Raw genomic sequence first — 12,014 nt, forward strand, 5'->3', positions numbered from 1 at the left:
AGGGAATATAGCATAAGGCATGTTAGAAGCCAAGAAGTCAGAGATGGCTTGAGATCTGGAGGGACCAGAAGGGGGATGGGGATGAGCAGAATCTAGGTTGTATAATTTGCAATAAAAGTTTTCAAATTCCGCGGCGATGTCTCTATTATTGGACACCAGCGAGCCAGAGGCCGAGCAAAGAGAGTGAACAACAGTTTTTGCTTTCTTTTGTCAGAGAGACGTCGCGAGGAGCCGGCCATTCTTATTAGCCTGTTCATAAAAAAGCTTCTGCGACAAAAGTAAGCTACACTTGGTTTTCCTGTCTAGTTCCTCTGTAACCTGTGCAAGTGCGGCATTGAGAGCGGCTAGGGCGTCTTGTGCAAGGGTTTGTTTATGAGCAAGTTCAAGGATACGGATGCGCGTCAGGAGATCGGAAATGAGGGCTTCCCTTTGCTTTCGAACAGCTGCCGAGACCACGCATTTGTGGGCTTCCCACTGAGTGAGAGCGGAGGTGTCAGGAGTAGCATTAATTGCAAAATAGTCTTTTAGGGAAAAATTCACTTTTATTTAATTAAAAAAAAGAAAACAGTAAAAGGTAGCCCAAGTTTTTGTATAACGTCAATGATGATGTTACGCCGAGTAAATACAGTAGATATCCAACATGTCATGCTTCAAAATTGCGCACGCTCGCGGAATGGCGACAAACATTGGTACTTAAAAATCCCCATAGGCGACATTTTAAAAACTTCTACAGGTTACCAGTTTAGAGTTACAGAGGAGGTCTAGGGATAGAATTATTGCTGTCGCTCTAACGATCGCGGCGATACCTCACATGTGTGGTTTGAACACCATTTACATATGTGGGAGCGACTTGCGCATGCGTTTGCTTCTGTGCGCAAACTAACAGGGACAGGGCGTTTTAAATTTTCTTTTTTTCTTATTTATTTATCCCTTTTAAAAAAAATGTTTTGGTCACTTTTATTCCTATTACAGAAATGTAAACATCCCTTGTATTAGAAATAAGCAGGACAGGTCCTCTTTAATGTGAGATCTGGGGTCAAAAAGACCTCACATCTAAGGCCCCATGCACACGGGGCGTTAGAAAAAACGTACGTCAAAGTTAGTTCTGACGCCGGAAAAAGCAGCTGTAAAAACGTGCTTTCAGTAGCTTTTTCCATTGGCGTTATTGCACGTTTTGCCACGTTGCTTTTAGCAGCGTTTTTTTTTCTTCCATTCAAAATCAATGGTTCCCTATGGGAGCCTATTGATTTGAATGGAGGTCGCACCGCAACACCGCAAGTCGGATCCGACTTGCGGGGCGACTTGCGCTGTGAGAATCTTGAGGGGGAACTCCACGCCAAAATGGGAAAAAAACGGCGTGGGGGTCCCCCCCAGGGTTCCAAACCAGGCCCTTCGGGTCTGTTATGGAATTTGAGGGTAGCCCCATGCCGAAAAAACGGCATGGGGTCCCCCCCAGAATCCATACCAAACCCTTATCCGAGCATGCAGCCCGGCAGGCCAGGAAAGGGGAGGGGACGAGCGAGCGGCCCCACCCCCCCTGGACCACACCAGGCCACATGCCCTCAACATGGGGGGGTGTTGGTGCTTTGGGGCAGGGGGAGCTCTGCACCCCCCACCTCAAAGCACCTTGCCCCCATGTTGATGAGGACAAGGGCCTCATCCCCACAACCCTGGCCGGTGGTTGTGGGGGTCTGCGGGCAGGGGGCTCATCGGAATCTGGAAGCCCCCTTTAACAAGAGAGGAGAGGAGAAGACAAGAAGGGCGGACAGCAAAAGAGCAGAAGACCCCGGAGAAGACCCCGGAGAGGAGAAGACAAGAAGAGTCGGATGAAGATTTTTAATAAACTTTCCAAAACGTCTCTTGTCGTTATTTCCATACACTGCCTTTTATGGGGTGAATGGGTAGGAGTACAGTGTACCCCATACCCATTCACATAGGGAGGGGGTCCGGGATCTGGGGTGCCCCCTTGTTAAAGGGGGCTTCCAGATTCCGATGAGCCCCCTGCCCGCAGACCCCCACAACCACCGGCCAGGGTTGTGGGGATGAGGCCCTTGTCCTCATCAACATGGGGGCAAGGTGCTTTGAGGTGGGGGGTGCAGAGCTCCCCCTGCCCCAAAGCACCAACACCCCCCCATGTTGAGGGCATGTGGCCTGGTGTGGTCCAGGGGGGGTGGGGCCGCTCGCTCGTCCCCTCCCCTTTCCTGGCCTGCCGGGCTGCATGCTCGGTTAAGGGTCTGGTATGGATTTTGGGGGGGACCCCACGCCGTTTTTTCGGCATGGGGCTACCCTCAAATTCCATAACAGACCCGAAGGGCCTGGTTTGGAACCCTGGGGGGGACCCCACGCCGTTTTTTTCCCATTTTGGCGTGGCGTTCCCCCTCAAGATTCCCACAGCGCAAGTCACCCCGCAAGTCGGATCCGACTTGCGGTGTTGCGGTGCGACCTCCATTCAAATCAATAGGATCCCATAGGGAACCATTGATTTTGAATGGAAGAAAAAAAAACGTATAACGTGGCTTAACGCACGTTAAGCAAAGTTATTCAGCTTTTAGCAGCGTCAGGCGTTTTTAACGCTGTAACGCTGGTCCTCAGAACGCGCAGGTGGTGGGTTCTTGTTGCAGCCTAAAAACGCCTAAGCCACTTACAGCTCAAAAACGTCTGAGTGTGCATGAGGCCATAGAATAACATGGAGGGGCGTTTTTAGGCTGCAAAAAGAAAACGCCTGACGCTGCTTACAATGGACAATTGCGCCGTCGTGCCACACTGTACCCAAATAAAATGGATGTCCTTTTTTCCCCCACAAATAGAGCTTTCATTTGGTGGTATTTGATAACCTGTGTGATTTTTATTTTTTGCGCTATAAACAAAAAAATAGCGACAATTCTGAAAAAAAAAAAAAAAACTTTTTCCCTTTCTGCTATATAACATTCCCAATAAAAATAATTTTAAAATCGAGTTTTTTCATAATTTTAGGCCAATTTGTTTTCTGCTATATATTTTTGGTAAAAAAAATCCCAATAAGTGTATATTGATTGGTTTGCGCATAAGGTATCGCGTCTACTAACTACGGGAAAGATTTATGTCATTTTTATTTATTTTTTACTAGTAATGGCGGTGATCTGCGATTTTTAGCGGGACTGTGACATTGCGGTGGACAGATTGGACACTTAACTTACATTTTTGACACTTTATGGGGGACCAGTGACATTACTACAGTAATCAGTGCTAAAAATATGCACTGTCACTGTACTAATGACACTGGCATTGAAGGGGTTAACCCAGGGGTGATCAAAGTGTTACATGTGTCCCTAGGGGGTACTTTCTAACTGTGTGGGGGATGGGCTTATTGAATCATCACAGGAACCTGTGTACCATGTTAACACCGGGCCGCCGTTCTCTCTCTACGGGGAGTGATCGTGGGTGACTGGTGGCAATTGCAGCTGCCGGCTCCACGCCTCAGCTTCCCCGCTGGCGGAATGCGCGCGCATGTCCATGATCACTTCCGCGAGTCGCCATACAGGTACGGCAATTCGCGGAAGCCTGCAGACCTGCTGCCGTATATAGACAGCGACTGATCGGCAAGTGGTTAAGGCCATTGAGCGGAAGTGACGTTCGATGTTGCTCTGGTCCTCCAGGGGCATAGAGATGAGTGGGGGCCATCTTACCCTCACTCAACTTCCTGCCCATCAGCACAGAGGATCGGATCGTTTTCCCCGCTACCGACGGCTCCGGTAAGCAGGGGAAAACGTCAGGGAAGTGGCGGGCAGGGGGTGGGCACCTCTCCTGCTGCTCTTAGAAGTGATCTCGTGGCGAATCCCCCGGCCGGGGCCACTTATGTGAAAGAAGATCGCCTGCTGTATAAAAAAAACACAGAGGTCAAAGTAATGACGTATAATATATATATATATATATATATATATATATATATATATATATATATATATATATGAACCGGGGGGGGCTCGTCCGGGAACTGAACCTGGACCTCTCACAACATCAATTATGAATATCTGGCTCTGTCCTTCAGTAAACTCTGAGACAAAGACTTTACGATGAGTTCCAATTTTTCAGTTTTTTATTTGTTAACAAAGTTTGAAATATCCAATAAATTTCGTTCCACTTCATGATTGTGTCCCACTTGTTGTTGATTCTTCCCAAAAAATTACAGTTTTATATCTTTATGTTTGAAGCCTGAAATGTGGCAAAAGGTCGCAAAGTTCAAGGGGGCCGAATACTTTCGCAAGGCACACACATACAGTGGGGTGTCCGGAAGTGGTTAAAGTGAGTAAAAAGGCATTGCTGGCCGACAGGCTTTTATTTAAGAAAAGACTCATACATTAACTCCTGTGAGAACACAATTAAGGTGGCTGAACGAAGATGCTAAAATCAGAATGAGACCTGCAGAAGAGGTCAGCAGCAGCCACAGAGAGAGAAGGAAAGATTATGCATGCTGCATTGCTGGAATGGGCACTTTGGGAAATCAGTTCAACAAACTTTTTAGTTCTGCCTTAAGTTGGCAAGAAGGTAAAAGTTACATTGTGGAACTCATCGTAAAATCTTTGTGTCAGTTTACTGAAGGACAGAGCCAGATATTCATAATTGATGTTGTGAGAGGTCCCGGTTCAGATCCCGGACGAGCCCCCCCGATTCAGATCCCGGACAAGCCCCCCGGTTCAGATCCCGGACGAGCTCCCCGGTTCAGATCCCGGACGAGCACCCCGGTTCAGATCCCAGACGAGCTCCCCGGTTCAGATCCCAGACGAGCTCCCCGGTTCAGATCCCAGACGAGTTCCCTATACAAGTTTCAAGCAGTGAACATCTCGAAACGAGATCTGACAGTGTCCTTCAATGAATGGAAGAGAAAGGCTACTTTAGTTTAACAAAGCAAATTTGAGGAGCTATGGGTTCCCTGGAGTGAGCCAAATATCCCACATGGGAGTGTAGGCTGACATCGAAGGTAATCAGTAGACAGCCCTCCAGTCTGCACAGACCATGGTTTGGTTTCTGTGGATAACCAAGAGCATAAAAAAGAGATCCAGGCTATTGAACGGTCCAAATATAGTTAATCATTTGTAGCATCCTTTAACCACTTTAGCCCGGAGGATTTTCTTGCTCAACGTCCAGGCCACTTTTTGCAACTTGGCACTGCGCGACTTTAACTGACAATTGCGCGGTCATGCAACGATGTACCCAAACAAAATTTACGTCCTTTTTTTCCACAAACAGAGCTTTCTTTTGGTGGCATTTGATCACCTCTGCACTTTTCATTTTTTTGCAATATTAATAAAAAGAGCGAAAATTTTGCAAAAAAATTGACATTTTCTACTTTGACAGTTAAAAAATATCCAATATATTCAATTTTTGTCATATATTTAGGCCAAAATGCATTTAGCTACATGTCTTTGACAAAAAAATTCTCAATGAGTGTATTTTTAACTGCTTTAAGACCGGAAGATTTTACCCCATTCCTGACCAGGCTATATTTTGCGATTCAGCACCCAAATTAAATTGATGTCCTTTTTTCCCCCCACAAATAGAGCTTTCTTTTGATGGTATTTGATCACCTGTGCGATTTTTATTTTTTAGGCTAAATAGAAGCGACTATTCTGAAAAAAAACAACATTCCCCCCAAAAAAAACAAAGAAACGTAAAAATCTATATTTTTCATCATTTTAGGTCAATTTGTATTCTGCTACATATTATTGGTAAAAAAAATTCCAATAAGCGTATTTTGATTGGTTTGCACAAAAGTTATCGCGTCTACAAACTAGGGGAAAGATTTAGGTTGTGTTTATTTTTTTTTACTAGTAATGGCGGTGATCAGCGATTTCTAGCGGGACTGCGACATTGCGGCAGACAGATCGGACCCCTAACTGACATTTTTGACAGTACTAAAGTAATCAGTGCTAAAAATATACACTGTCACTGTACTAATGACACTGGCAGGGAAGGGATTAACCTAGGAGTGATTGAAGGGTTAATTGTGAGCCTAGGGGAGTGTTTTCTAACTGTATGGGGGAGGGACATAGAGACCTGTGATCCTATATAGAAGGATCACAGGCGCTCTGTGGTCATTTCAGAGAGAATGGTCAGCTGTGTTTACAACTGCAGGTTGTCCTCTCTCAGCGGGGAGCAATTGCGGATGGCTGGCGGCAATCTGTGCCACTGATCCCATGCATCGGCATCCCTGCTGCCTAGTGGGGGGCGAGAACGGGCCGCCCCCAGGGGCGGTACGGCGATTCGCACAGCCGAGCCAGCCTGCCGCAGTATATATGCGGTGGGTGGTCTACAAGTGGATAAACAGAAGCTACAAAAAGACTACTTTTTTAACCTTTCGTTCATCTTTTTATACTCTTGGATACTTCAGCTGGCTGCTATCACACTGCAAAGGCCTGGAATCTGCCAGTATAGGATGGAATTCCCCGTAGGTGGTACTTGCTGAGATCAGATCCACTCCAATTTGTCAATATTTTTGGCCCAACCACTCAATTTCAGCAGATCTCAGGTATAAGGTGTATTGAGGGTTGTACAATGTGTCATTACTGATAGTAAATACTTCCTATTCAGTACAGACTGTGCAATTATGACACTCTGAATGTAGCGATTGTGAAATTCTGTTGACTCCCCGGGCAAGATACAAAACTCAATTTCTAAGCTGATATCCCGTCTTCACGCTGTTCCCGCTGGTGGAAGTAATGGACCATTAATGGAGGTTTTTCTGTGATTTTACAGAAATAGAAAGGATACAACTCTGACAATACTTCAGCCCATATAAAGGGTACCTGTATTATCCTCACTCACCTCCAGCTTGGGGCAGGAAGCCTGTAACCCCTCAATGGGTACCTGAAGGTCCATGATTACCGACTCTAAAGGAAGATCCACCTCCAGATGCCTCAGCTCCGGGCACCAACCGCCCTGTAACCAAAATGTACAAACTATCAGAGGTATGTAGGTGGGGGAAGGCAAAAGGGAAGGATAGATCTGAGGCGGAATATACAGCGCCTTGAAAAAGTATTCACACCTCTAACATTTCCCACATTTTCTCATGTTACAACCAAAAACGTAAATTCATTTATTGGGATATTATGTAATACCGACACAAAGGGGCACATAATTGTGACGTGGAAGGAAAATGATACAAATAAATCTGTGAAAAGTGTGGCTGCATTTGTATTCACCCCCCAGAGTCAATACTTTGTAGAACCGCCTTTCCCTGCAATTACAGCTGTAAGTCTTTTTGGGGATGTCTCTACCAGCTTTGCACATCTAGAGAGGACATTTCTGTCCATTCTTCTTTGCAAAATATCTCAAAATATCCCAAGCTCTGGCCGTTCAATCAGCAGGGATGCAGTCTTCCACAAACCCCCCAGGCTGCGGATCATCTCTCCCTTTCATCATGTGAAGTTGCCCCTCGGGCAGTTTCCACTCCATCAAGCCTTTCTCATCCACTTGAGACTTAGGCGATGTCCTCACCCCGCAACTCTGGCTCCCACCTCAGGTATTGCCATCTATCTGGGTGTTTAAACATTTTTTGTCCACTGATGACCGGTGTTTATGCCAAGACTCTTACAATAAATTGAGATATTTTATCTGTGACTCCTGTGCCAATTTATACCTGTTGTGGGGAGCGCTCATATTCCCATCTACTTGTTGTTATTGGAAGTGTAGGTGGGACAGAACGCACAGGGGTAGTCCATAACAGGGAGCTCCCGATAGAACGGGCAAAGTCTTGGCCAGTGAGGGATTGGGCCACACACGGGTCGAGGCAAACAATGAGGTGACAAAGTCCAGGCAGAATTCTGGTAGGCCCAGGGTTAATCCACTCACCAGCAGGCAGGTACAGGATTAATCCACACTCCAGGTTGGCAGGCAGGGACAGGGTTATTTCCACACTCAGGGTTGTAGGCAGGGACAGGGTTAATCCACACTCAGGGTTGTAGACAGGGACAGGGTTAATCCACACTCTTGATGGCAGGCAGGGACAGGGTTAATCCACACTCATGATGGCAGGCAGGGACAGAGTTAATCCACACTCAGGGTTGTAGACAGGGACAGAGTTAATCCACACTCAGGGTTTTAGGCAGGGACAGGGTTAATCCACATTCATGATGGCAGGCAGGGACAGGGTTAATCCACACTCATGATGGCAGGCAGGGACAGAGTTAATCCACACTCAGGGTTGTAGACAGGGACAGAGTTAATCCACACTCAGGGTTGTAGGCAGGGACAGGGTTAATCCACACTCAGGGTTGTAGGCAGGGACAGGGTTAATCCACACTCAGGGTTGTAGGCAGGTACAGGGTAAATCCACACTCAGGTTGGCAGGCAGGGACAGGGTAAATCCACACTCCATGTTGCAGGCAGGGACAGGGTAAATCCACACTCAGGGTTGTAGGCAGGGACAGGGTTAACCCACACTCCATGTTGCAGGCAGGTACAGGGTAAAGCCACACTTCAGGTTGTAGGCAGGGACAGGGTAAATCCACACTCAGGTTGGCAGGCAGGGACAGGGTAAATCCACACTCAGGGTGGCAGGCAGGTACAGGGTTAATCCACACTCAGGTTGGCAGGCAGGGACAGGGAAAATCCACACTCCATGTTGCAGGCAGGGACAGGGTAAATCCACACTCAGGGTTGTAGGCAGGGACAGGGTTAACCCACACTCCATGTTGCAGGCAGGTACAGGGTAAAGCCACACTTCAGGTTGTAGGCAGGGACAGGGTAAATCCACACTCAGGGTGGCAGGCAGGTACAGGGTTAATCCACACTCAGGGTTGTAGGCAGGGACAGGGTTAACCCACACTCCATGTTGCAGGCAGGTACAGGGTAAAGCCACACTTCAGGTTGTAGGCAGGGACAGGGTAAATCCACACTCAGGGTGGCAGGCAGGTACAGGGTTAATCCACACTCAGGGTGGCAGGCAGGGACAGGGTAAATCCACTCCTGGGGATTGGCTGCAGGATTAAAGAGGCCCGCGGGAACCAATAGGAGAGTCTGTGTTCTTTGGCCGAAGCCCAGGTACACACAGTCTGACAAACAACAGAGAGGAACAACCCAGGAGGGACTCTCACTCTGCTATATATATTAGGAGCTGCGCTCCAGCAGGTGGCCGGGCAACTTCCAGCAACCAGCCCCGCCCTCCTCTACTCAAGCCCACACAAGGAGTGTGTTCTTTGTTCCCAGGGAGCATGAAGATGGAGAACCAGACTTTGTGGCACCTGGCCGGGGAGGGGAGAAGGAGAGCACAGTGGGGGGGGGGGGGGGCAATGGAGTGTGCAGCCAGGAGGGAGGGAAGAATCCCATGCTGGGGAAGATGGCAAAGAACTGGGGGTGCGGGGAAGAGGAAAAGAAGGGCGGGGGGGGGGGGGAAGTAGGGCCCGTGACATTGTGCTTTTCTCATTTGGGTCTGAGCATGAGACAGCTGCACCCCTGACATGAACTAGATGGCCATTTTTTACCCACATATGGTTGTTCATTCCATTCAGCCTCACCAGACAGTCCTTTGGGTTATCGGACTATCCAACTCACAGCGCCAGGATCTTTGGGTGTTTCCTGCTGAATAAAATCATCCCCACACCATGATGCTGCCACCACCATGTTTCACGGTGGGGATGGTGTGGTCAAGGTGATGTGCAGTGTTAGTTTTCCGCCACACAGAATTTTGCTTTTAATAAAAAAAGTACAATTTTGGTCTCATCTGAGCAGAGCTCCTTCTTCCACATGTTTGCTGTGTCCCCCACATGGCTTCTCCCTGCAAACGAGGCTTCTTATTCCTTTCTTCGACCAATGGCTTTCTTCTTCTCACTCTTCCATAAAGGGCAGATTTGTGGAGCGCACGACTAATAGTTGTCCTGTGGACAGATTCTCCGACCCGAGCTGTGGATCTCTGCAGCTCCTCCAGAGTTCCCATGGACCTCTTGGCTGCTTCTCTGATGAATGCTCTCCTTGCCCGGCCGGTCAGTTTAGGTGGACGGCCATGTCTTGGTAGGGTTGCAGTTGTGCCATACTCTTTCCATTTTCCCATGATGGATTGAACAGCGCTCCGTGAGATGGTCAAAGCTTGGGAGATTTTTTTATAACCTAACCCTGCTTTACACTTCTCCACAACTTTACCCCTGACCTGTCTGGGGGGTTCCTTGGCCTTCATGGTGCTGTTTTTCACTAAGGTTCTCTAACAAACCTCTGAGGGCCTCACAGAACAGTTGTATTTATACTGAGATTACATTACACACAGGTGGACTATTTACTAATTAGGTGACGTCTGAAGGCAATTGGTTCCACTAGATTTTAGTTAAAGGTATCAGAGTAAAGGGGGGAGAATACAAATGCCCCCCCACACTTTTCACACATTTATTTGTATCATTGTCCTTCCACTTCACAATTATGTGCCACTTTGTGTCGGTCTATCACATAAAATAAATTTATGTTTTTGGTTGTAACATGACAAAATGTGGAACATTTCAAGGGGTGTGAATACTTTTTCAAGGCACTGTATAATAGAGATGAGATAATGGAAGGAGGAGGATAGAATTGGGGAGGGATATATAATGGAGATGAGATAAGGGAAGAAGGAGGATAGAACTGTGGAGGGATATATAATGGAGAGGAGATAAGGGGAGGAGGATAGAACTGTGGAGGGATATATAATGGAGGAGATAAGGGAAGGGGGAGGATAGAACTGTGGAGGGATATAGAATGGAGAGGAGATAAGGGGAGGAGGAGGAGGATAGAACTGGGGAGGTATATATAATGGAGATGAGATAAGGGAAGGAGGATAGAACTGTGGAGGGATATAGAATGGAGAGGAGATAAGGGGAGGAGGAGGAGGAGGAGGATAGAACTGGGGAGGGATATATAATGGAGAGGAGATAAGGGAAGGAGCAGGATAGAACTGGGGAGAAGTAAATAATGGAGATGTGACGGAGGAGGATAGAGCTGGAGTGGAGATGAATATATGACCAGGTTGAGTGAAGAGAAATAACTGCAGAGGACACACCGCTATTCCGGCCAGAATGGCATTTATCTGAACGCTATATGACATCAACAGTCGTTTGAGACGGGCACCGTACATCTCCAGGAATCTATGCAGGGCATTGAGCTGAACCTATGGAGACAACACAACTGTCACTATGAGACAAGGCAGTGAGGGAAGAATCAGATGACAGTCAAGCAGTTCCCCATGGCCTCATCCATTGAGGGATTTGAATGGAAAATAGAGTCAGGTTCATAAATATTGGGACATCGACACAATTCTAATTTTTTTAACAAGATGTGCTTTACCTGCAGACTTTCAGCTTTAATTTGAGGGTATTTACATCCAAATCAGGTGAAAGGTGTAGGAATTACAACAGTTTGTATATGTGCCTCCCACTTTTTAAAGGGACCAAAAGTAACAGGACAATTGGCTGCTCAGCTGTTCCATGGCCAGGTGTGTGTTATTCCCTCATTATCCTATTTAAAAGGAGCCGATAAAAGGTCCAGAGTTAATTTCAAGTGTGCTATTTGCAATTGGAATCTGTTGCTGTCAACTCTCAATATGAGATCCAAAGACCTGTCACTATCAGTGAAGCAAGCCATCATTAGGCTGAAAAAACAAAACAAACCCATCAGAGAGATAGCAAAAACATTAGGTGTGGCCAAATCAACTGTTTGGAACATCCTTAAAAAGAAATAACGCACCGGTGAGCTCAGCAACACCAAAAGACCCGGAAGACCACAGAAAACAACTGTGGTGGATTACCAAAGAATTTTTTCCCTGGTGAAGAAAACACCCTTCACAACAGTTGGCCAGATCAAGATCACTCTCCAGGAGGTAGGTGTATGTGTGTCAGATCAGGAACACTCTCCAGGAGGTAGGTGTATGTGTGTCAGATGAAGAACACTCTCCAGGAGGTAGGTGTATGTGTGTCAGATCAGGATCACTCTCCAGGAGGTAGGTGTATGTGTGTCAGATCAAGAACACTCTCCAGGAGGTAGGTGTATGTGTGTCAGATCAGGAACACTCTCCAGGAGGT

The 12,014-nt window shown here is 47.1% G+C and overlaps 1 protein-coding gene across 2 annotated transcripts in view; it reads right to left on the minus strand.

The window, feature by feature from the left end:
- LOC309556770 (F-box/LRR-repeat protein 6-like) overlaps positions 1-12,014 on the minus strand; it is a 46,277-nt gene that overhangs the window by 5,159 nt on the left and 29,104 nt on the right. For both annotated transcript variants that reach the window (XM_082259267.1, XM_082259268.1), the window contains exons 6-7: positions 10,997-11,104; positions 6,802-6,915 (exon numbers count right to left, since the gene is read on the minus strand). In XM_082259267.1, the coding sequence (XP_082115393.1) occupies positions 6,802-6,915; positions 10,997-11,104 (222 nt within the window). The remainder of the gene's footprint in view (positions 1-6,801; positions 6,916-10,996; positions 11,105-12,014) is intronic.

This window comes from Pelophylax lessonae, assembly GCF_965119305.1.
Source record: "Pelophylax lessonae genome assembly, chromosome: 5".
Taxonomy (NCBI): domain Eukaryota; kingdom Metazoa; phylum Chordata; class Amphibia; order Anura; family Ranidae; genus Pelophylax; species Pelophylax lessonae.